Source organism: Brassica rapa, chromosome A04 (genome assembly GCF_000309985.2).
Source record: "Brassica rapa cultivar Chiifu-401-42 chromosome A04, CAAS_Brap_v3.01, whole genome shotgun sequence".
Lineage (NCBI taxonomy): Eukaryota > Viridiplantae > Streptophyta > Magnoliopsida > Brassicales > Brassicaceae > Brassica > Brassica rapa.
Window position 1 is genome coordinate 11,303,074 of NC_024798.2, and position 24,294 is coordinate 11,327,367.

A 24,294-nucleotide genomic window follows, 5' to 3' on the forward strand; every position below is an offset into this window, starting at 1 on the left:
TTATATGTGTCCATTTATGTTTGAATTCAATATACTGTCTGCATTCCTGTCATTATTTCCAAAACGCATATCAATCAAACTCAATCTTTAAACATTTTCTATAGCAAACACTTTTGGTTTGTGTTTACACTCTTGATTCAGGATGTATTGCTGAAGTGAACCCCTTTCACAGTCTGTTGTTATGTTTCCATCAAAGAATTTGACACGCATAAATCTTGTAGGTGGTACAAATCCAAATCCTTTTTCCTTGTCAAATGTTGGATGATCTAAAATAAATGTTGCAACTTTTTGTCTGATTTATAACATTTTTTCTTTCTAACACTAGATGTTTTTTTTGTTGGGCTTGAATATAACTATCATTTCATTGTGAATACCCTTTATATAGTACACTATTAATAGATAATAAGTAAAAAATATTATACAATTTAATATTATAAAGTAAACCTAAGATAAAATATATCTATACAATTATTGTTAAATTTGATAATCCCTGTTAATAATTATCCTGAATATAGTGCAAAATATTTATTAAATAATCGTTAAAATTTCTTAAAAACTAATAATTATTTATTAAAACTAATAACTCAACCTGAAATTATGGAAAATATGACAAATAAACTACTAAAAACTAATAAAATATGACAAATAAGCAAAATAACAAAAAAAATGGAGAAGATAACAAATAAGCTAATTCACTTATCAAATAATAGTATAGATGCTCACAAATTATTTTTAGGTTTTAATTTTATTTTTAGTTTGGTTTGGTATAGAAGCATTAGGTTGTAAAAAGGTTTCTGTAGTGAATAAATTTAAAATTCTTTCAAAAAAAAGATTCTAACAAATATTTCTAATCACTCAAAAATATTAAAAAAAAACTAATAAGATTTGATTTAAAAATACTCAAATATATAAATTATTTTTAAAAATTCTAATTAGAAATAGTCAACCTATTTTTTTTTTTCGGCCAACTACTAGTCAACCTATTAAAACTAACTACAAGTATTCGAAATAACCGAAAAATGGTATACAATCTAAAAAAAATATTTAAAATATTTAAATTGTCTTAAAATTTGTAAAATGGTTAACTAAGATTGAATTTGGATGTCTCAAATATTTTTGGATCCTACTTTGGATGTCTCTTTGAGTTGTATCCCCTCCCAAAATATCTAGCTCTCAAATCTTGTTCCAGTATTTATATATAATGGTTAACTAAGATTGAATTTGGATTTTTTAGATTGTGTTCGGTTCGTCCAGGCCTGTATACCCGTGGAGGCAGCCAGAAGGTTTAGACTTTAATTAGTTGGAGAGCCTCTAAGTGAGCTAGAGTTTATAGACATATATCAAAAAACCATCATTGTTTCCTTCTGTCCTCTTTTACTAGAAGAACAGATCTCTTCTTCTTCTTCGATTTAGAGCAAGATACAACAAACTATGGCGGATACCGTTGAAGAGCCTCAACTACATAATGGAACGGCATTATCTGAGTCTCAAACCGATCAACATCCGTCCTCGGAACCACTATCCGGCGACGATCCCAAACTTACCGACGAGATCCCGGAAATGAAACCGGAGTTAACCGATGCGAAGGTGGAGGAGGTAGTACAATCTGAGGTAAACGATTTGAAGCCGGAGGAATTACAACCAGTTGTAATCGACGCGAAGGCGGAGGAAGTACAACCAGTTGTAATCGACGCGAAGCCGGAGCTGGCGCATGTGAATCTGTCGCCGGAGGAGAACCAGATCCGATCCACGGAGGCAGATCAGGGAACGAGCCAGGCGGTAATGAAGAAAGAAGATGAAGGAAACAGAACGTTTACAATGAGAGAGCTGCTGAGCGAACTAAAAAGCGATGAAGGAGATGGGACTCCTCGCAGTACTGTTTCTCCCTATAGGTCTCTCTCTCTCTCTCTCTCAACATCAGGGGCCTTGATGATCATGTGGAAATTTGTTTGATTTTTGTAGCCGAGAGAGTGCTTCGCAAGCAGCGGAGAACAATCCTGCAATAGATCTGATCAACAGGATCCAAGTCAACGACGAAGAAGGCCGATCTCGCCAGCGTGTTCTTGCTTTCGCTGCCCGCAAGTACGTTCCCCATTTCCTTTTTAATCAACTCTAGACTAGATATGGCTTAGATTATAACGTGGGCGTTGATAGATACGAGTTTAGTTGAATAGTTTCATTGACCTTACTGCCTCATTCCAAGGCTTCATCTTTTACGTTTCCCCATGTTGTAGGTATGCTAGTTCGATTGAGAGAAATCCAGATGATCATGATGCTTTATACAACTGGGCACTTATTCTCCAGGTCTCTCTTTTCTCTTTATTCACAACTTCTCTCCCTCTCTCTTATTTGTGATTTCTTACTAGTGTTGAAGGAAAAAATCATAATATGCCTTTACTGGATAGAAATAATAATGCTTGATTCTCCACAGGAAAGTGCTGATAATGTCAGCGCAGATTCTGTTTCACCCTCTAAGGATGATTTGCTCGAGGAAGCTTGTAAGAAGTACGATGAGGCTACCCGTCTCTGCCCTACGCTCTATGATGTATGTATTCATTGGCTTCTTCTATCTCTTTTAGTTTTGTTTCTGATCTATGTCATTACTATGGATAACACAACTGTAAACAAGCAAAATCATGATTTTCAGTTTGGTATAAATGGCTTCAACTTGATTCTTTGACAGGCTTACTACAACTGGGCTATCGCAATCTCTGATAGAGCAAAGATGCGTGGTCGCACCAAGGAAGCTGAAGAATTATGGGAACAGGTCAGTAGTGACATGACCTTATCCTGCTAACTAAATTAGTGTGGCTTGATCCCAACTTCTAAGTTCTGATTCCAGGCGACCAATAACTATGAAAAGGCTGTCCAGCTCAACTGGAACAGTTCCCAGGTAATGATCCTCATCTAAACTACAAACTTCACAATTCGAAACCAAAACTTAGCAACTATATGATATCCTTTTCTTGCGAATGTGTCTGGTTTACCTTTGTATTGTAATCTTTTCGACTTCTGACTTAATTTTTGAACTATCAATTATCAGGCTTTAAACAACTGGGGACTGGCGTTGCAGGTAACTGAGTGACATGTCTTAGTCTCCATTACAGTTCTGACGTAGGATATGCCTACCTTAAACAAAAATTATAATGCCAAAGAACTTACAATATCCCCTTGTTTTTTTTCATTAGGAACTCAGCCAAATTGTTCCTGCTAGGGAGAAGGAAAAAGTGGTCAGAACTGCAATTAGCAAGGTGTGTACTTGCCTTTCTGGCTAATTTAGACCGTTTCATTTGATATGCATGGACGATTTCTTACTGTCCCTTCTCACTTGTACAGTTTAGGGCGGCAATCAGGTTGCAATTTGATTTCCATCGAGCCATATACAACCTTGGAACCGTTCTGGTCAGTCATGTTTTGACAAATCCTTTCACAAAACTCTTCACATGCAGAGTTCAAATTGAGTTAATTGACCACTGTGAATTCTTCTCTGTATTAATACAGTATGGATTAGCAGAAGACACACTTAGAACGGGGGGTTCAGGAAACGGCAAAGACATTCCTCCGGGTGAGTTATACAGCCAATCCGCCATCTACATCGCTGCAGCTCATTCCTTGAAGCCAAGTTATTCGGTAAGCCTATGATCCACCACCCAACTTTTTGCTAGAATCAAAAGGGTGTATTACTGCCATTGATTCAACTCCTTTGGTTTAGACTGATCCTTTTCCTGGTCCAGGTTTACAGCAGCGCTTTGAGGCTCGTTCGTTCCATGGTACCTTTTCATGACCCATCACTTCACGCACTCAATTTGATTCAGTTTTGGAATTAACCTAAAAGTAAAATGTAAAATATATGTTGGCAGCTACCTCTACCGCATCTTAAGGTTGGATATCTGACGGCACCACCCGTGGGAAACTCACTCGCTCCTCACAGTGATTGGAAACGCACGGAGTTTGAACTCAATCACGAGAGGCTTCTTCAGGTACTCTCTCAATTTGATCGAATCTTCTGTTAATGAAAAGTTAAATCATGAGATTACGCAAAAAGATGGGAAGTGTTTCTTGAGAGGCATTTCAAAACCCCTGTACTAACCCTACTACCTGACGTGGGTGTAGGTACTGAAACCTGAAGCAAGAGAAATGGGGAGAAACCTGTCTGGAAAAGCAGAGACAATGAGCACAAACGTGGAGAAGAAGACGGTAAAAGTGAACATAACAGAGATAGTGTCAGTGACGACATGTGCTGATCTGACTCTGCCTCCTGGTGCTGGTCTCTGCATTGATACCGTTCATGGTCCAGTTTACTTGGTAAGCGCGTTACTACATACACATATGATATCACCATGCTTAAAAAAATCGTACCCGTTGAAAGAAAAGACTGAAACTGGAAAAATATGAAATTTGCATAAAAAAACAGGTAGCAGATTCATGGGAGTCGTTGGATGGATGGCTGGATGCGATTCGTCTGGTGTATACGATTTATGCGAGAGGGAAGAGTGATGTTTTAGCCGGTATTATCACCGCTTAATCACACACACACACACACTTCATACTTTGTCTCTCCTTTTCAATCATATATAGTTCTGTCTTTTGTATTGACACCACCATAGCCAGCCAGATGTTTTGATTTTGTTTTGCATGAATTCTCATTTTAAAACATTTATTTTGTTTCACAGAGAGGCTTCTTCAGTTTGATCGATTTTTTTTTTACATTTAACCTGAAGAGAGTCTTCTGTTTCTCATGAGAGCGTACAAATAAATAACATTATAGAGAATACAGTCTATCCGTTGTAAGAAGTTGGGCTAATGGGCCAATAAGTAGGATGACATTTGTGGGCCTTGTTTCTCTGTTTCTCTGATAAATGAAGCTGCTGTCACTTTCCCAATACTAGGAGGGAGGGATGGCGCGTGTAATCCAAATCTAAATCAACTAAGCTCAAAGCTGAAAGAAGAATCAATGGCGTCTCCGTCGACTTGGTGGCTTTCATTCCCCGGTTCTGTTTATGCCAAACCGCGCCTACTTTCTTCTTCTACGGCGCTTCCTCTAGCTTACAATCCCCTACAAAACCCTAACAACAACAAGGTAAAACAATCGATCAAAAAAACCAGCAATCATGTTTTTCTTTTGAAACCTGTGCCAACATTTTGTCTTTTTCTTCTTAGCTGTGTAGTAGGAAGGGGAAGATGGAACGATTAATTTGCAGAGCGGATTTTTCACAGGAAGCGCCGCTAGCGACGGCAATAGGCGCGTGCATACTGAGTTCGTTTGTTTTTCCGGTGGCGAAGAGAGTGGAGGATGAAGAAGAGGAGAATTCAGCTATAGTGTCAACAGATATGAGATTAGCAGCCATGGGAATCATCAGCTTCATCCCTTACTTCAATTGGCTGGTTTCTTCCTCATCCTTTTTTTTTTTGGGTTTGATTGATAAAAAGTAAAACACTTATCTAAAGAAACAACTTATTCTTCTTGTGGATCAGAGTTGGGTCTTCGCTTGGCTTGACACTGGGAAAACGCGTTACTCTGTCTATGCTCTCGTTTATCTCCTTCCCTATCTCAGGTACATCCTCTCTCTTTGGCTTCCTCTTCTTTTTTTTTATGATCAACTTATAAACATTTTGTTACTCTGACGATTTCAATTGGAATCTTATGATTGTTTCTTAAATTGGATTTCATATTCAAATTTTGCAGCTCAAACCTATCGATTTCCCCGGAAGAGAGCTGGTTGCCCATTACAAGCATTGTCTTGGGCATCATTCATGTTCAGGTTCTCTTTCTTTCCTTCCTTCGTTCTTCAACCAATAATAACCTGCAAACAACAACCGTTTGTGGTTTCATCATATTTGTCCTCTTTTGGGTAGCTGGAAGCAAGTATCGCAAATGGTGATGTTCAGACTCTTGCATTCTTCAGAGACGCATCAAAGGAAAGTATCCATTTTGACAAGAAACATTCCAAGGTAACCTTTTAATTTTAGTGTCCTTATTACTAGACTGAAAAAATAAAAAGAAAACAAAGACTTGCACAAATTGGATAGGAAACTTACAAGTACTCTCTTTTTTTTTTTTTTTTTTTTTGCATTGAAGGAGAAAGACATTGACGATTAACATATAAAGAAAGCCCCAAAGCACCAAGACAGAGAGAAAGAGACTACGAGCGAATTAAAATGAATAATGATGATGATTATGAGTAACGTTGTTTTGTTTCTAGCCCCAAAAACAAAGATTGAATAAAAATATAACACTGAGCCTAAAAGATCAAAAACAAACAAATTCAATAAAAAAAGAAACAACCCAGTTATCAAAAATCCATATAGGGTAAGGAAGACACGCAGGTGCTAAAAACAAGGATGATATCCTTTGCATCCCAGCCATAGAAAACAAACATCCCTCCTAAACACACAATCTTGGCATGTCCAACCAATAGCAGTAGCCTCGTCCTTGATGGAAAAGGGTGGGAATCATTTGTAGCAGGTGCAGTAAGATTGAGCAAGCCATAACAGTGTGCAAATAAAAAAGGTGCACATTAGGCCCAAACTGTTTTGTATCTTTATAAAAAGGGCCCATTTGACAAAAACATTCGTGAAATTTCATTTCGTCATGTTTCCTGTGACCAAGGGTTTAATCAGAAACTTCTTCAATCCTCTCCCTCTTGTCGCAGCAGCAATGGCTCCTTCTTCTGCCGTCGTTAGGGTCTACTCTTCTACCACTCCCACCTCTCCTTCCGAGGTTTCCGTCAAGAAAGTTGGTACTCATAACGGAAGCTTCCACTGCGACGAGGCTCTCGGTTGCTTCATGATCCGCCTCTCCGATAAATTCTCCGGCGCCGATATCGTCCGTACTCGTGACCCTAAGGTAATACAAACAAATCTCACTTGAACTGTTGAATTAGCTCTGTCTGTGTTTGGGACTGAGTTAAGGCTGAGATTTGTTTAATTGACTGCGTCATTTTTGAATCTCACTGTGAGGTGAAAATTCATTTGCTTGTAGAGATTGTTGATGGTTTCTTTTTTTTGTGTGTGTATGTGCAGATATTGGCAGAGCTTGATGCAGTGCTTGACGTTGGAGGCGTTTATGATCCCCACCATGACCGCTATGATCATCACCAGAAAGGCTTTGAAGAGGTGTTTGGGCACGGATTCAACACCAAGCTCAGCAGTGCCGGTCTCGTTTACAAGGTAAACTAGTGCTTTGCTTCCTGAGATTTTCTTTGAAAGATAGGACTGAATGTTGTTGTTTTGCTTCAGCATTTTGGAAAGGAGATCATAGCTAAGGAACTTAACGTCGACCAAGATCACCCTGATGTCCTTCGCTTGTTTCTAGCTGTCTACAAGAGCTTCATGGAGGTCAGTCAATTTATCCATCCATTTGTATTTATCCTAAGTCATTTTGTGCAGATTTGATTGATTATTATTTCTTGATGCAGGCAATTGATGCTGTGGACAACGGAATAAACCAGTATGATACTGATAAGCCTCCTAGATACGTGAACAACACACATCTGTCTTCAAGGGTTGGAAGATTAAATCTTGATTGGATTGATCCTGACCAGTCACAGGAGAAGGAGAATGAGGCTTTCCAGCTTGCTATGGCTCTTGCTGGCGAAGAGTTCCTCCAAGTAAGTTTTCCAGCTTGCATTCTGTTGAACTACATATGTTCCTAATTTTACATTTTGCGTTGTAGAGTGTAAGGTTTCATGTAAGATCGTGGTTACCGGCTCGATCAATAGTGATGCAATGTCTTGAAGAAAGATTCAAGACGGACTCAAGTGGCGAGATCATGGTATTGAAACAATTCTGCCCTGTAAGTGTTGCTTCTACATTCCCTTTTTAATCAATGCTTGCTACTTGCTAGTAGTACACTGTTCTGAGTTCTTTTATGGGTGGGTGAGCAGTGGAAGCTTCACTTGTTCGAGCTTGAGCAAGAGATGAAGATCCAACCCCTCATCAAATACGTCATCTACCAGGACGAGCGAGGAAAGCAGTGGAGAGTTCAAGCAGTGGCGGTTGCACCGGACAGGTTTGAGAACCGAAAGGGTCTTCCGGAGCAATGGAGAGGACTTAGAGATGAGAAGCTCTCCGAAGCTGCTGAGATCCCAGGTTGCGTATTTGTGCACATGAGCGGCTTTATAGGCGGAAACCAGTCCTATGACGGCGCTTTATCCATGGCTCGAACTGCTCTCACTCTCTAATTCAAAGCATAGAGAGAGTATAAAAGTACTTGTTTATATATCGTACAATTTCTGTTTTCGTTTGATGAAAATTGTCATTTTTCTTGGATGGAATCGTATCTTCAATTAGAGATTTTGAATTTTTTATTTCATTAATTGTGCCAACACAACAAACTGGAAATAATAATCCATCAAGTTATATGTGTTTGAAAAGATATTAAAAAGCAATAGTTAGCAAACATTCCGTCGAACACCTAGAGGGCGCAATACACTAATCCTTATACAATACATGATCGTTGCCGAAATTTTTATATTATTTTCCCTTTTTGCCCTTTGATATATCTTTCATTGCGTAGCTGTTGCGTCGAAACCCTCTTTTTTTATTTCTTTCGTATTTCTCAAAACCCTCCTCATGAGTCATTCTGTATTTCTGTGCAGATATGATCGCCGGCGAAGAAACAGCTACCAGTGGAGATTGCATTATTCCCAATAAAGAAGTTGCAATTTCAGATTCCGACAAGTTCGTCACCCAAATCCTCAACGGCCCCAACGAACAATGCCAAGAGAATTTCCGAATGGACAAGCCCGTCTTCTACAAGCTCTGCCACATCCTCCAAACCCGAGGCTTGCTACGCCACACCAACCGAATCAAGATCGAGGAGCAGCTCGCCATCTTCCTCTTCATCATCGGCCACAACCTCCGCACTCGCGCCGTCCAAGAGCTCTTCGGATACTCCGGCGAAACAATCAGCCGCCACTTCAACAACGTGCTCAACGCCGTCACCTCAATCTCCACGAGTTTCTTTCAATCCACCAGCCCCGATGTTGATCAGTTCGATCCTTATTTTAAAGACTGTATTGGAGTCGTTGATTGCATACATATGCCTGTGATGGTGGGCGTCGACGAGCAAGGTCCTTTCCGTAACGGCCATAACGGACTGCTCACGCAGAACGTGCTCGTTGCTTCTTCATTTGATCTCAGGTATTGGATTATACATTGTACGCTGGTTTAATATGGTTAATACCGGTTAGGAACTTTCTATATATATAGTTCAAGTATTGGTTACATTGTAACAGAATGATGATAATAATAAAAGATATTTTGATCTTCATTATCAGGTTCAACTACGTCTTAGCTGGTTGGGAAGGTTCGGCTTCTGATCAGCAAGTTCTCGACGCTGCTTTGACTCGGCCTAACAAGCTGCAAGTCCCTCAAGGGAAGTACTACATTGTGGACAGTAAGTACCAGAATCTTCCGGGGTTTATAGCGCCGTATCGTGGAGGTGTTTCAGAACCCAAGGGGGTGTTCAACGAGCGGCACAAGGTGTTGCATCGAGCGGTTGACAGAGCTTTGGGAGCCTTGAAAGAACGGTTTCCGATCCTGCTATCGGCTCCTCCGTATCCTCTTCAGACGCAAGTGAAGCTGGTGATTGCGGCGTGTGCGTTGCACAACTATGTGCGCTTGGAGAAGCCTGATGATTTTGTGTTTAGGATGTTTGAAGAAGATACGTTGTTGGCAGAAACAACAGAAGAAGAAGATAGAGGAATGGCATTAGAGGAGGAGGAGAATGAGGGACATGAACATGGTTTGTTTGGACCTGAAGAAGTGGAAGATAGTTTGAGGTTAAGAGATGAGATCGCATCTAACCTCTGGAACCATTATGTCCAAAACCTGCCAACCTTCTAAAACTTGTCTTCTTCCATCAGTGCTTTATTTGTTAGAGAGAGAGAGATATTACATTTGATTGCAGGTCTTTCTACCATCTATAAACTTGAGTCCTTGACAGTGGCTGATTTATTCCCTACTCAAAGCCCCCTCATTAACCATCCGGTAGACCTTGTTTAGGATGTTTGATGAAGAGTGAAGACACATTGGCCGAAACTAGGGAAGAGTATAAAGTAGGTGGGTAATAGAGGAGAGATAATGAACATTGGTTTAGACTAGAAGAAATGGAAGATTGATTTAAGGTTAAGAGATGGTTACCATTATATTATGTCCAAAATATGTGGACCTTCTTTTTAACCGTTTTAGTAGTGTGTGTTCATGTTTGTTAAGTACAAAATACATTCAAATCAGACCAATTAAAGTATATATAGATCATCACACCAATCAGGGCAGAGAATGAAAGAAGATCCAATAAATAACAGGGGCTTTGATGTTCAGAACTCACACCTTTTTGCTTCTTTTTTTTTTTCCAATAATCCATTTTCTCTTTGCGTTGGCTATAGCATCTTCCTTCAGCTTCAGCAGATCTTGCCAGGACTGGTTAACATGTGACTAGATCAGGCTCGCTTCTGGATAGTCCTTGTCTGAAATGTGTAAAGGGTTGAGCAAGATTAGCAGCTTTATCGACAAATATGCCTCATGGGCCAGCAGCAGCACTTCCGTTTGAGGACAAGGGTAAGTAATAGTCCGTTGATAATATTCCTAACTTAAGGGCGGTTGGACGTGGAGAGCTTTGATTTGGATGCTCAGAGAGACAAAAGAGTCATTTCTCCCCCAATCTCAGGTGAAAAAGGATGTACAGTAAGTGAGGGCGGTCCCGACGACGGATATGAAACGGAACACGGAGTGGTTCACGTATCCAGGGGTGTGGACAACTTACATACTAATCCTCTTATTCTCGTGGCCCCTCGTTCTCTCCGTCTTACACTGCTCACCTCGCCCATTTCACCGTACGTTCTCTTTTTCATTTTAATCTCCTCGAGATCTCTGTCTCATTCTAGATTTTGAATCAATAGGCTTCTTTCTTTGTTGAATTAAAAGGTGACGTATTATTCGTTCCACTGGAAGAAGGGAACGCCGTTTGGGGAGGATCAAGGGGATCTACAGCAGGCTGACCACGGCAACCAGCTCACTCCCAATCGCAAGTTCCTCACACAACAGACTATCAATATCCTATGCTCTTCCTCAACACACTGGCCGTATTTGTTATGGTGGTCGCCAAATTCCCACACATGCACAAGGTCCGCATTTTTGGAATCAATGCAGACCAATGAAAGCCTTGATTAGACAAAGCAAAACAAAAAGAAGGTGTGTGTATAATGCAAGACAAGACAAGTAGATTTGGAAGCTCTGAATCCATTTACAACAATGTCATTCGAACCCAACCTCGAAGCTTTTATATGGTCCTCTCAGTCTCATCCCATCGCATATATACTGTTTCTTTGGGCCTGCTTCTAATCAACTTTTTTCTTTTCTTTTTTTGGTTGGTCTCTCGGTTTATTATTTGTATGATCCCAAAACTGGTTAAAAAGAGAATATGTTTAGCGAACAAATCTAGGATTTGAATGATTAGTCGGGGAAGGGTCTATGGAATGTATACAACTCTTCTTCTGATATTTTTGATAGATTATTCATTATTATTAACCTCTTTTTTATTCATTAGTCCAGTGCAACCTCCAAACCAAAATAACGATTCACCTTAATCAAAAGAGAATTAAAGTAACCCTACATACAATTAGAAACCAAACACAAATTTGTTAGTTGATGAGTTTTGTACTTTTGTTAGAAAGAATGAAAAAAGGATAAAACAAATTTGATGCAGTGAAGTGCACAGACAATTACAAAAAAGTAATGATTGACTCTATAGTCTAAAGTCAAAGCTGGAGAGTGCGTAGAAAGAAGTGAATATAGAGCTCTTGATCACACCATTTTCCACTAAAGACCGATGGTGGGTGAGCACTATTTCTTCTCTCTTCATATTTCACATATTAATTTTGTACATATTAACGTAAAAATACAAGATTTATTTAGTTTCTGGACTTGCTGCTCATACTCATCAATGCCTTCAGCATCAGACTCTTCTTCCCCTTTCTCAATGTAGATTTTTGCTTTATCTCCACTATCTCTCTACTTGTCGACATAGATATCGCTCTTTGTGGTTCCGGTAACGCCTTTTATAATCACACACAGATCAGAAAATAATTACAAATGTTGAACAAAAATGAATGAATATATTAAAATAGTAACAAGTGTTAATTACCAGTAGTCTTGGCTGACTTGGGGAGCTTGAACGTTTTAGTAGAGATCCTGAACGCATGAGAGGAAATCTCATAGGAGACTTTGTTATTTTACCTTCAATATTCAACACACACTTTACTTATCTGCAATCTGAGAAAAAGCAAAGCTAGAGAAATTGCACTGCTTATACTTACTTGGTGTTATGTTGCTGATGTTGTTGTGCAAAAAGGAGAAGCTTCCTGTCTTGCTGGTTTTCCTTGCAGTATTTGGGTGGTTTTCTAGTATTGTTGATCGAACAGCTTCCAGGCAGATCAGGAGAAGGACTCAGATATCATAAACACAGAACCAAATTAAAAAATAGGATATAAAACTAAAGATTTAGATTACCACTCTTGAACCGATGTGAGTCATCTCCTGCAGCGAAACTTGTGCCTCTTCCATGTTCTTCTTGTATATAAGAATATGTGATAAGTAAGGTTATCAGATTGATAGACGGTTGGAATGGATTAAAAACTTTGTAGAGGGGAAAAAAAGTATACGAGGGAAGAAATAACGGTTATGATGGTGAGGAGATTGAACTTGAAAGCGATGCTGAGAACTCCCACTCTTTCCCATGTACTCTCTGCATAGTTTCATCCTCTACAACAACAACAACAACAATGTGAGCGTTGTGTTCTCTTCATTTGAAAAGATTCAGTGGTTACTACTTAGCTTACTTGTTCGAGAGAAGATAAACGAAGACGAGTGGTGGAAAAATGGGCTGAGTTATCAGAGAGAAAAGAGTTGAATTTATCAGAGACAGAACCGAGATGGTCAACTGTGTTCACTACTGCCTTGGCTGCATATTCTTTCAACGTCTCTATCACCCTAACAGTAACATCATTCATTCATTTCCTCTCAGACAATTCAAGCTTACTTTGCAGAATATTTATCAAAGAATAGATAAAAATAGTTACGTTTCTTTGTGTTCTTCTTTGCCATAAGATGTTTCGAAGTACTCAGCAGCTGAGTATAACTGTTTCCGCAAGTTCTTTAAATCCTTTTAAAAGCACACAAAAACAAGAGAGAATATGAATCTTGAATGAATAGAAAAACTAGTTAAAAGTTCAGAATCCAAATATATGGTTAGGGAAAGAGAGAGAGAAGGGATCAAACCTTGAGAGTTTGTGAGAATTGAAGAGTCTGCTGCATGGAAAGTTCGTCATGATTGGAAGACTGATGAAGAACGATGGCTAAAGATGTTGAGCTCTCCATTTCTATTCCTATTTTAATGAGATGAGAGAGAAGAGGGAGATAATGGAGTAAGTAAGAGAGATCCAAGTGGAGTCACTGCAAGACTCTTTAACACATTCCATACTTTCTTCTCAAGTTAATTATTTTCTTTTAAATACTATTTATTTCAAGTGGGAAATCAATTTTTAATTTCTTTTAAGGACAAATATGAACAAATTTAATAAATTTTGTGAATGGTTACAAAAAAAAGGTCCAAAGCAGCCGACAAATCAACATAACGACCGGAGAAATGCATTTAGGCCACATGATAATACTAGCTTTTATTATCTAAAGAAATTTATTTAAGCGCTAATGATGGGATCAATTATAAAAAATATGCACAGGTAAAAGAATTCGGAAGGATATTGTAGATGGAAAAATAATGGAGCAGAATTATTTTAACATTTTGTTAACTAAAGAGAAAAGAACTTTTCAACAATTTAAAAATCTCTTGTCCCTTTCTTGAAATTTAAAAGAATGAATTTATAGAAAAGTATAATAAATACACAAAAGTGTGAATACAAGAAGTGGGGACACACACATAGGAATCAAAATTCAGTCACGGACTCGTTTGATGGTTTACTGCCTTTATGAGGCTTAAATATCGTTCGTTCATTCATGTGATGATGTGAAGTGATTTATATATTTTGTCCACTAAAATCATAGTCAAAACTATGGAATTGCATTGTAACCAGACGACCAAAACATATTCAAAACTACATGAGGCAGTAACATTATTTAACTCTAGTTAAATAACAAAAAATCCAATAAGTGGGATTCACTTCTTTTGTTGGGGGTAGTAACTAGTAAAGAGGGGAGTCCTCTAAATCACGCGTGACTCATACATGATAAGCAAAAGTTTATGAAACTATCCCAAAGGGAGGAAATGTAAGGATATCGAATTTGGGATTGGACGATACGCGAACTCTCTAGCGTAGCCTAGAGTCTGGTTGATTAGTTGCACGGTGCAGTTTTTTGGCTGTTTGGAAGAGAAGCAACCTGTCTCTCACGGTCACGGGTGCTCCTCGTTGACATATACTATCAGTTGTTGATCAAAAGAAAATAAAAAGCAACATTTTACAAACCGTCGTTGATTTAGAGATGATGATGATCATATGCTTGCTCAGAAGAGAAAGAGCAATAGTTAACTCGTGAGGTGCATTAGGACCTGAACCTTTCGAACTGCTGCCAAATCTCCGTCAGTTGCGGATCCATCTCTCCATTTCTTTCACCGGCGATGACTTGGTTCCAAAGAAAGAAAGTACGTAGAATTACTTTTGTAGTATGGGGCTGATCAATCTCAACAACCCGTAAGACTCCATGCCAAAAATTAATAGGCTATAACATCTTAAAAGAAGCCCAATTAGTATCTAGTGTGCGGACTTAATAAATGGGCCAATCGAATAACAAGTAAAACTAATGGACTTGAACATTGTACAATCTATACTATACTAAAAGCAGCATATACTCAACAGAGAAGCTGTCCACGTCGTTTAAAAAAATCGTCCAATCATAATCTTCAAAATGACCACGTCATACCGTTGTTTCTCAACGCAGAATAATAGCAGACCAATTCATATGGGCCGATAATATTTGGTTGCGGCCCATTTTAAATCAGTCCAAATTTCTTATTCCAAATACAAACGTGTGACCCTTCTACTTCGCCTCATCTTTTCCGATTTCTGCAGATTGTTGTTTCTGTTGAGTTATTATGATCCATCCTCACTCATTCAATCCCGTTATTTTCTTCGAAGGTTACAGCAAAGACGATCAATAGATCTTATCTCACATCCCAATTTAATTCTATTTTGATCGTCTCTAGCCGTTACACATCCTAATCTACATCTCTGGAGAAACCGATGGCTGATACATCTCAAGATCTCACTTTTAGGGCGCTTCGTTTGATAAAATGATGTAGTTCTCGCCTCTACACCCTTCAAATCTGAGGCGAAATGGTATCTCAAATGCATGGTATTCATCTGAGACATCTTTTTCCCACTGATATGGTGTCTTCTTCGAGTGGGGAAGATGGCTTCGCGTCGTACCCGGTCAAACTATTCATCTCCACTGAGAAGGGATATGACAGAGGAGAAAGATGAAAAGATAGTCCCAAATCTGGTAATAATCTTTTCTCAGTCTCCCTTATTGATCGTTTTCCAGTTTTCGTAGGAATACAATTGCTTTTCCATATTAATTAGAAATTGACATTGATGCTTTGCTTTAGTAATTCAACATAAAGTGTAAAGATTAGTTTATTTATCATTTCTCGGCTTAAATATTTTCCTCTGCTATGACTGGACCTTTGATTTTTTTTATTCATGTTAAAGCCTAAGAGTGTGGAGTTCCTGTCCATGATGACAAGTATAGCCTCTCACGTTGTAAAGGCACTTCTCGACTTGGGTCACTCCGTAAGGACAACTGTTAGAGACTCCTCAGGTACTTAGCGATCTCTCATTTTGATTGCTGCGACGATTTTTGTTTCTAACTATTCTGTAAAGATGAAGAGAAAGTTAGGTTTTTGTGGGAGTTGAAAGGAGCAAAAGAAAGGCTAAAGATTTTCGAAGCCGATCTAACGGTGGAGGGAAGCTTTGATGAAGCAATCAAAGGTGTTGATGGAGTCTTCCACATCGCCTCTCGTGTTACCCTTTGTGTGGACAGCAATGATCTGGTCAAATGCAGTTTACTTTTGCTAGAAATTAATCTCATTTTTATTTCCATATCAATCAAAGTAGTTGATTTTTTTTCGTCAGGAGAAGTTGGTCGATCGAGATATAAATGGAACAAGGAACTTGATGAACTCTTGCGAGAAATCAAGAAACACTGTGAAGAGGATTGTACTCACATCTTCTTCGACCGCTGTCCGGTACCGTTATGACGCCACAGAAGCCTCTCCACTTAACGAATCACATTATAGCGATCTTGACTACAGCAAAAGCTTCAAAGTAAGAAACATACCTCACTTTTGTATCAATTTTAACCACTGTTTTAGTTAATGAATTGTCTGAAATGTATGTAGAAATGACAATGTATAAGAAAAATCTTCTTTTAGGATGTTACATAGAGTTGTGTGTAAATGAATTATCGTAACGTTGAAACTCTTTAGCTTTGCCGAGTACATAGAGTTTTCAGTTATTCACATACAACTGAACATATATTCATTGGGCATCTTCCTTCTACGGAGTATGGCCCTGTTCGGCGGTGATGCAAGGCGGAGTTGCAATGGTAAAGTCGTGACGTCTCACTTCTTTTTTCAGGCCTTGAGTGGACAAGTGTGTACACACCTTTGCTTTAACACAAGCTCTAACTGCAGTAATTTGAAAAGAAAAGCTTCAGCTTTCAAACGCTTACCTGAACCAACTGGTTAGGATGATTGACTGTCTAATTGTGGAAACAGACATCATTTATCATAGGTTCTTACTTTAGGACATTATGATAATACAGGTTTAGAGAACGATTCGTCTTTGGTTACATAGATGTTAATCTAATCCTTTGTGTCATGGATATACTCATCTAGCGTTTGTGCACTCATATAGTTGCATCAAAATCAGAAACTGAGTGTTGGAACAACAGTTTGAAAGAATCAGAAAGACTGCAACAAATAGCAAAGAAGCAAATATGTAATTGTTGTTAATTTGATTTAGGCCAAGCCAACTATTATAGATGTGCTATTCAGAGTTCTGCAAGTTTTATTTTTCACAAAGGTTTTACGAGTATGATTTTTTAGAATAAAAATGAAAATCAATAACAAAATTTAAATTAACAAATAAAATAATATAAAACAATTAATATCTGGAAACTCAACATAAAAATTTTAATTTCCAAAATTGTATAACTAGGAACAAAAAGAACATAAATTATATCTTATCAAAGTAGAAAATCCAAATATTTTGAAAAAAAAAATTAAAAAAAACTAAAAAATCATAAATTTGAAAAAAAAAATGTAACATTTTCTTTACACGGTTTTTAACAACAGTATACAAAGTTAAAATTACATGTCCCAAGATTAATGTTCATTTCTCAAATGTTAACAGTTATTATTTTCATTATAATTTCTACACATATGTCATATATCTCAAACATGTTGTAAATATTTTTATTTTCATAAATTAGTTATTTACCAGTGTAAGTATTTAATTTTATTTAAATTTTATTATTTTAATAAATTATTTTACTTATTTTTTATAATTTAAGAAACATATATTATATTTTTATAGAAAATAAAAAACTAAACAAAAACAAAATTTAAATATATTTTTCTAATACTAAATTTAATTTATTAGTAACTTGAAAATTATTAACCAATTCTAATGATATTTTAAAAATTTATCAATTTAGATATACTAATTTAAAAATATTTATATTCATGACTAATATTTATTTTTAAAACAAAAATAAACTTAGTGATAAATATTATTATTTGCATGTATGTCACATCATTTAAATATCTAATTTTAATCATTGTAATATATATATATATATAAATTTATTGGAAATACAAATGAAATATTAGTTATTACTTGTGTAATTCAAATATATTTTATTATAAGCCCAAAAAGCAGCATATACAATAATTAATGAATTTAGGTATATTTATATTAAATTTAAAATTTTATTCTAAGTGAGAATGACTAAACGGTTTTGATCCAAACTTATCGGTAAATATTTTTTGTATATTTTATACACAAACTAATTTTTAGAAAAAATGAAAATATCTAATATAAATATATACATATATATATATATATATATCACTTTTAATTAGATCATCTAAGCAAGTAATGTACCAAAAATGAATCATAAGCACATTTCTTAAAAACAACCAAGACTTTAGGTAATTATCTATACAAAATTAAAAATCATCTGGGTATGTGACTTCATTCATCGTCAAGTGCATATGCCTCTGGTTACACAGATTTTGGTCTAAGACAATGTCATAAAGTTTAGGATATCAGGTACAAAACAACGTTAATAAACATCTTTTAGCGTTCAAATAATCGGCATGCAGCAGCTAAGAACCTTTTAATAAACTATTTTTCTGAATGTCTAAGTAGATTTTATAAAGGTTATTTTAGAAAAATTATTTTGTTTCGATCCGATTTTTAGAATATTGTTTTCCAAAAATTAAAGTTGGTTCAAAGACACAATACATAATCTTTCAGTTCTATGCAGTTTCACATACTTAAAAAAATATTTTTATAAGTTTACAAAAAGACATATTCTTAAATGTATACCTTAAACATAAATTCAAAATACATAATCCGCGCATAGCGCGGAGAAAAGATCTAGTATCTCAATAGAAGCTTCTGGGTATCTAATACGTGTTACCGCCGCAGATTTTGCTTTGCTTGAATGACGCGACCACTCTCTTCCCTTCTCGTCAACGCGTTTTTGTCGGACTTTTTCAAAAAAAAAAAAGATTTGGTCTGGTCCACAAAGCACAAAGCCTTAGCCTGTAAGACATATCAACTCAATTTATAGAAAGTTTACAAATTAATTAAAAGAAAAATAAATATCTATTTGACTTTCTTACTCTCTCTCACATCTCGTAATGAGCCACGTCTAGCTTCTTCTAGAGACTAGACCGCGTCTCTGCTACCTGCCGCCTCTCCAACCCCTCACTCAAGTTAACAAAAAAACATAAACATAAATACATTAGACAAACATAAATAGTTAAATACGACTAATAAATCTGGTGATTTAGTTTATATTTTTGGATTTATTCGATTGATTTAGCTTTTTTTTTTCTTTATCTAAACCCCTTTTTCGTATTCACACGCAACCTTGGGAGGAGAATATATATATAAAAAAAGAAATGATAATAAAAAATAGGTTTGTCACTTTCGTAGAAATTTCGACTGGATGTGTTATGTGTGTTTATAATAATAAATAAGATGACACAACTGCTCCAATGAAAACCTTACAACTTTTCTACATACAAATCTTCTCACCAAACTCTTCTACTTAACAACAACCCTCCCAGATCTCACAATTTCATTCACCCCTCCCTCAAATCGCATCTCTAATTTCGATATCTACCAGATTAATTGCAGTAAACCAAAACCAGAGAGAGAGAGATGGATAATAACAATAATCAGCAATCGTTTTGGCAGTTCAGCGACCAGTTAAGAGTCCAGACGCCTCACAACCTGGCGAATCTGTCGTTAAACGACTCCATCTGGAGCACCAAACGCACCGACGGCCGTAGAAACTTCGACATCGCCGCCTCCGACAAAAACCATGTCGAGTATCACAACAACAACAACAACAAGGCTTCCTCCGACATCAACAACAAGTCTTCTTCCACGTGGAACAACTGGAAGCACTCCAGCCCCAACGGTTTCGGACCGGTCGGCTCAAAATCCACATCCACCACCAACGTCAATTTCAACCACACCGACAAACTCACCACCAGCCCTTTCAACGACACGTGGCAATTCAACTCCGACAGCGTCAACGGCGGGTTCAACAAGGGCATCTACTCTTCTCCATCCCCCGCGCCCAAGAGCAGCTATGGCTTCAACTTGAAGAGCAAAGGGGTCATCAATGAAGATCATCATCATCAGATCCCCAAGAAGAATAGGAAGAACCAGAATCATCATAAGAAGAACAACAAGAAAGAAGACGACAACAACAACGGTGGTCTGGACAAGAGGTTCAAGACTCTTCCTCCCGCGGAGGCTCTCCCCAGGAACGAGACCATCGGCGGTTACGTCTTCGTCTGCAACAACGACACCATGGAGGAGAATCTCAAGCGCCAGGTTTTCGGTTTGCCTCCCAGGTACAGGGACTCCGTCAGAGCCATCACTCCGGGGCTTCCTCTCTTCCTCTACAACTACTCCACTCACCAGCTTCACGGTATCTACGAGGCGGCGAGCTTCGGGGGAACGAACATTGAGCTGAACGCTTTTGAAGACAAGAAGTGTCCGGGAGAGTCTCGGTTCCCTGCTCAGGTGAGGGCTGTGACGAGGAAGGTGTGTTTGCCGCTGGAGGAAGACTCTTTCAGGCCCATTCTGCATCACTACGACGGTCCTAAGTTCCGCCTCGAACTCAGCGTCCCTGAGGTGCTTTCTCTTTTGGACGTTTTTGCTGAGCAGAACCCTTGAGTTAACAAAACAACCTTGAAGACAGGTGTTGATGCTCTGCATTATTATTATATTTACAGAAAGAGAGATATACTACCCGTTTACTAGTATAAAGAGTATTAATAATTGTCTCCAGAAGATAAAATGGTGGTAGTTTTTATACTGTTTTCGGTTTCTTTTTAGTATGTTTCTAAATTACTATTTTCTCAGATATATGTGAGAAATTAGATAAGGAGATGTGTGGGTAGAAGGATAAACCAGACAATCATCTTTCACTTGTTCGTGTAAAGTAAATCAGTTTGTACACCCAAAACTATTGTAAAAATGAGGATGAAGTCGATCCATTTATGAATCTTACTACCATCTCTTGCTCTTCTCTTCTCACTCAAGATTATTCAATGCATAATCAAACTTCAATCCAAGAAACCGGAGAAGAAAAATATATAGTAAATAAAAATGAAGAATTGTGAATAAGTATTAGAATTAGGTTAGTACTTATTCTTTCAGTAGTGTAAATATGGATGCTTGGTTCACTTGTAATCATCAAGAAAAAAAGAATTCCAAGTTTCAAATACAATTTTTTTTCTTTCTAATATCAAAGACTAAAGATTAGTTGTGTACTTCCCATCTTAATCACGAGAGTTTTTCCCAACATATTTAAACTTCTTTGGGCAAAACATTGTAGGGGATACCAATTCTTTTATAAATCTGGATATGCTCAAATGCAATAAATCTTAGTGACGGTAAGAGATTGGTTCAGTTACTCGCCACTCTTTTATCTTTCCGATTATATTGTACGAACGTGCATATATTTATTGAATCATACTACCTTAAGTACAAATCAAGTGGTGGATTTAGAGTCACCACGACCAAAGGCAACCTCGTCCATGCTCTCCCCTATGCGGCGGTATCTACCTCCGGCCTCCACAAACCCCGGACAAGGCCGGTAAGCCTTAATGGGCCACCAACCGAAGCCAGGGACAGTAGCAATGCCTCCTTGAATCCGCCCGTCGCCGTTGCAACCATTCTCTTTCACCTCCTTCCCGCACCCTCTGCAACCACTGTTCAACACATTCATATTCCTAAAGTTAGTTTATTGTCTGTAGCTACAGACTTCCATTGTAATCGATCAAGAGAGGGAAAAGGCACCTGACATTTATAGCTGTAAACTGGGTTAGTCCACGTTAATTAACTCATATCTATTTATTTATTTATTGTTTGCGGACAAAGAATGACTATGTCCATTAAGAACCATGTTTATTAAGGACTAGACCCACTAACACCCATATTTACATGGATTACCCTGAAATCCATAATGGACCATATAAGAAAAAAATTAATTTTTAATCTATAATAAACCTACAGAAAACTCGATTTTGCTGTTTTGACGGACAAACTCGATTTTTTAATCTTGCAAGAAAAAAACTCGATTTTTTCGGTTTTTGCAAGAAAACTCGATTTTACGGTTTTGACGAGAAAACTCGATTTTACGGATTTGGTGAGAAAACTCATTTTTACGGTTTTGGCAGGAAAACTCGATTTTTCGGTTTTGGTAGAACACGATTTTTCAGTTTTGGCGGGAAAACTCGATTTTACGGTTTTGGCGGGAAAACTCGATTTTGCGATTTTGGCGGGAAAACTCGATTTTGCGGTTTTGGTGGGAAAACTCGATTTTACAGTCTTGGCGGGAAAACTCGATTTTGCGGTTTTGGCAGGAAAACTCGATTTTGCGATTTTGGCAGAAAAACTCAATTTTGCGTTTTGGCGGGAAAATTCGATTTTGTGATTTTGGCGGAAAAATTCGATTTTGCGGTTTTGGCGGGAAAATTCGACTTTGCGATTTTGGTGGAAAAACTTAATTTTCCGGTTTTGGTGGAAAAACTTGATTTTCCGGTTTTGGTGGAAGAAGTTGATTTTTCGGTTTTGGCGGAAAAACTCAATTTCTCCAATGGAACTCAGTTTCAATCACCAAAATCGCCAAATGAATCGCATAAACTCTTTTTCACGATGAAATGAAATTTTCCAATTTTCTCCCAAATTTTGGAAACCCTATAAATGTTTTTTAGTTGGGCCGTCCATGTCCATATTAACCAAATCTACAAACATCCGTAAATTAATTAGTTTCTCAATTTTGATCATTTAAAACTCATCTTGAAATATGAGTATAGCTAACGGAAGCCCAAATATATTTGGACATGGACGCTCATTGGATAGCCCACCCATTTTACAGCTCTACTGACATTCTGTCCGTCGTCGTCGTCATCAGTTTCTACGACGGAGGCCGTGGAAGAAGATAGTGGACGAGGAGGATGATGAAGCTTTGAAGAAACTATGATACTGTTCGAGCTCAGCGATGATTGATAAAGCCACGTGTATGATTTTTGACTACCATTGTTAGCGATGAAACATGGCGCTTGAGAGACTGAAAAAATAGAACTCGCCATCTCTCTCCCTGAGCTGAGTTCAGAGAGTCCGTTAAGATAATAACGGATGGCCACCGGTCTGAATTCACTTCTTTTTTTTTGCTATCAAATATTCGGTTCAACGTACTTTTGGTACCGGTTGAGTATTTTCTAATTGGTTAGAATATTTATCAAAAACGAAAATTTTCAGTTTTAATTTGGATCCATTTGGATATATATTTTCATATCCAAACATCTGAAAATATTCAAAATTGTTGAATTATCCAAAAATATTATTATATACGATGTTAAAACGATTTACAACTTATTATAACTTTACAACTTATTATAACTTTAAAATATTAAATTATTTGATATTTGACAATAGTGATATAAAAAAAATTGTGTGTTTATATCGTCATTTTCAAATATCAAATAATTGAAAGTTTCTAAGTTATATTAAGTCTTAAATAGTGCTGAGGATAATTCATTCATGAAGTGAATCTTTCTATTTGGAGTATGACGTATTTTTTCTTATTTTCATGATTTTCGTCATCAGGCTCATACTTTCCTATATTGTTCTTGATTTATTGTTAATTTATTGTATTACTTTATGTTTCAAATATATTATTGATCAAGAAAATAAAAATATAATGTAGTTATTCAGAAATCAATGAGAATAAAAATAATCATGCATTATTTTGGAGGGGGGGAGTATGAGCCAGATGACAGAAATCATGAAAATAGGAAAAAGTGCGTCATACTCTAAATAGAAAGATTGACTTCATGGATGAATTATCTCGACACTGCTTAAAACTTAATATAACTTAGAAACTATAAATTATTTCATATTTGACAATGACGATATAAACACACAAATTCTTTTATATCACTATTGCCAAATATCAAATAATTTAATATTTCAAAGTTATAATAAGTTGTAAGTAGTGTTAAAATTATTAATTTAAGATGTATAAATTAATATACAAATATATTAATGTATTAAAATTTATAAATTAGTTTTAAAGGCTTATAAATCTTAAAACAATGTATAAATGATAATAAATAATTTAATAACATTTAATGACTTTTAGTGATAAAACCCCTCAACTAAAGATGAATCGTAAAAAAAACTTCAACTAAAAATCCAGTGAAATAAACCCTCAACTTATAAACCGTTAACATATGTCACCCTGCGTCATGGATTTTTAGACGGAGGGTAACATATGTTAACGGAACTAAAGTTGAGGGTTTATTTCACAGGATTTTTAGTTGAGGTTTTTTTTTACGATTCATCTTTAGTTGAGGGGTTTAATTACTAAAAACCCTTAAAATAATGTTTTACTGTTCCTAAGAATAGGAATACAACATAATGGTGTACAAACAGCTCTAGTTCTGGTTATCTAATTTTA

General features: G+C 37.0%; 8 protein-coding genes across 13 annotated transcripts; 6 read left to right on the top strand and 2 right to left on the bottom strand.

Moving 5' to 3' along the window:
• The first annotated feature begins 1,325 nt into the window (after positions 1–1,325).
• Positions 1,326–4,707, top strand: LOC103864131 (protein HLB1). The gene is made up of 14 exons (XM_009141886.3): positions 1,326–1,892; positions 1,963–2,082; positions 2,235–2,304; positions 2,432–2,545; positions 2,684–2,767; positions 2,843–2,893; positions 3,044–3,073; positions 3,189–3,251; positions 3,337–3,402; positions 3,502–3,630; positions 3,735–3,770; positions 3,861–3,980; positions 4,114–4,305; positions 4,415–4,707. Exons 1-14 carry the CDS (start codon positions 1,432–1,434, stop codon positions 4,523–4,525), a joined length of 1,647 nt encoding a protein of 548 aa, XP_009140134.1. The 5' UTR covers positions 1,326–1,431; the 3' UTR covers positions 4,526–4,707.
• A 144-nt stretch (positions 4,708–4,851) lies between these two features.
• On the top strand, positions 4,852–6,248 carry LOC103864132. The gene is made up of 6 exons (XM_009141888.3): positions 4,852–5,080; positions 5,161–5,385; positions 5,476–5,555; positions 5,687–5,762; positions 5,857–5,952; positions 6,080–6,248. Exons 1-6 carry the CDS (start codon positions 4,955–4,957, stop codon positions 6,098–6,100), a joined length of 624 nt encoding a protein of 207 aa, XP_009140136.1. The 5' UTR covers positions 4,852–4,954; the 3' UTR covers positions 6,101–6,248.
• A 94-nt stretch (positions 6,249–6,342) lies between these two features.
• LOC103864133 (UPF0160 protein) lies at positions 6,343–8,314 on the top strand. Its single transcript, XM_009141889.3, has 6 exons — positions 6,343–6,847; positions 7,024–7,170; positions 7,240–7,338; positions 7,419–7,610; positions 7,676–7,795; positions 7,887–8,314. The coding sequence occupies exons 1-6, from the start codon at positions 6,593–6,595 to the stop codon at positions 8,181–8,183; spliced, it is 1,110 nt and encodes a 369-aa protein (XP_009140137.1). The 5' UTR covers positions 6,343–6,592; the 3' UTR covers positions 8,184–8,314.
• A 112-nt stretch (positions 8,315–8,426) lies between these two features.
• Positions 8,427–10,220, top strand: LOC103864134 (putative nuclease HARBI1). The gene is made up of 2 exons (XM_018658551.2): positions 8,427–9,144; positions 9,282–10,220. Exons 1-2 carry the CDS (start codon positions 8,603–8,605, stop codon positions 9,847–9,849), a joined length of 1,110 nt encoding a protein of 369 aa, XP_018514067.1. The 5' UTR covers positions 8,427–8,602; the 3' UTR covers positions 9,850–10,220.
• A 1,460-nt stretch (positions 10,221–11,680) lies between these two features.
• On the bottom strand, positions 11,681–13,618 carry LOC103864136 (protein ABIL4). 4 transcript variants are annotated; one of them, XM_009141893.3, is made up of 8 exons: positions 13,282–13,618; positions 13,083–13,165; positions 12,843–12,993; positions 12,666–12,765; positions 12,514–12,573; positions 12,321–12,404; positions 12,149–12,240; positions 11,681–12,059 (listed from the first exon to the last, which is right to left on the bottom strand). In XM_009141893.3, exons 1-8 carry the CDS (start codon positions 13,378–13,380, stop codon positions 11,916–11,918), a joined length of 813 nt encoding a protein of 270 aa, XP_009140141.1. In that variant the 5' UTR covers positions 13,381–13,618; the 3' UTR covers positions 11,681–11,915. The 4 variants fall into 4 exon arrangements, with proteins under 4 accessions (XP_009140141.1, XP_009140142.1, XP_009140139.1 ...); XM_009141894.3 differs by having other exon boundaries at positions 12,514–12,570; positions 13,282–13,605; XM_009141891.3 differs by having other exon boundaries at positions 12,321–12,425; positions 13,282–13,596.
• Positions 13,619–13,853: 235 nt separating this feature from the next.
• LOC103864137 (tetraketide alpha-pyrone reductase 2-like) lies at positions 13,854–16,513 on the top strand. Its single transcript, XM_009141896.3, has 4 exons — positions 13,854–15,516; positions 15,726–15,834; positions 15,897–16,066; positions 16,149–16,513. Exons 1-4 carry the CDS (start codon positions 15,427–15,429, stop codon positions 16,389–16,391), a joined length of 612 nt encoding a protein of 203 aa, XP_009140144.1. The 5' UTR covers positions 13,854–15,426; the 3' UTR covers positions 16,392–16,513.
• Positions 16,514–19,291: 2,778 nt separating this feature from the next.
• Positions 19,292–20,843, top strand: LOC103864138 (B2 protein). The gene has a single exon (XM_009141897.3). It carries the CDS (start codon positions 19,473–19,475, stop codon positions 20,499–20,501), a length of 1,029 nt encoding a protein of 342 aa, XP_009140145.1. The 5' UTR covers positions 19,292–19,472; the 3' UTR covers positions 20,502–20,843.
• A 316-nt stretch (positions 20,844–21,159) lies between these two features.
• Positions 21,160–23,581, bottom strand: LOC103864139. 3 transcript variants are annotated; one of them, XM_009141898.3, is made up of 2 exons: positions 22,721–23,581; positions 21,160–21,541 (listed from the first exon to the last, which is right to left on the bottom strand). In XM_009141898.3, the coding sequence occupies exons 1-2, from the start codon at positions 22,741–22,743 to the stop codon at positions 21,322–21,324; spliced, it is 243 nt and encodes an 80-aa protein (XP_009140146.1). In that variant the 5' UTR covers positions 22,744–23,581; the 3' UTR covers positions 21,160–21,321. The 3 variants fall into 3 exon arrangements, with proteins under 3 accessions (XP_009140146.1, XP_018513951.1, XP_018513950.1); XM_018658435.2 differs by having other exon boundaries at positions 21,160–21,540; positions 22,715–23,580; XM_018658434.2 differs by having other exon boundaries at positions 21,160–21,544; positions 22,719–23,577.
• Positions 23,582–24,294: the final 713 nt, after the last annotated feature.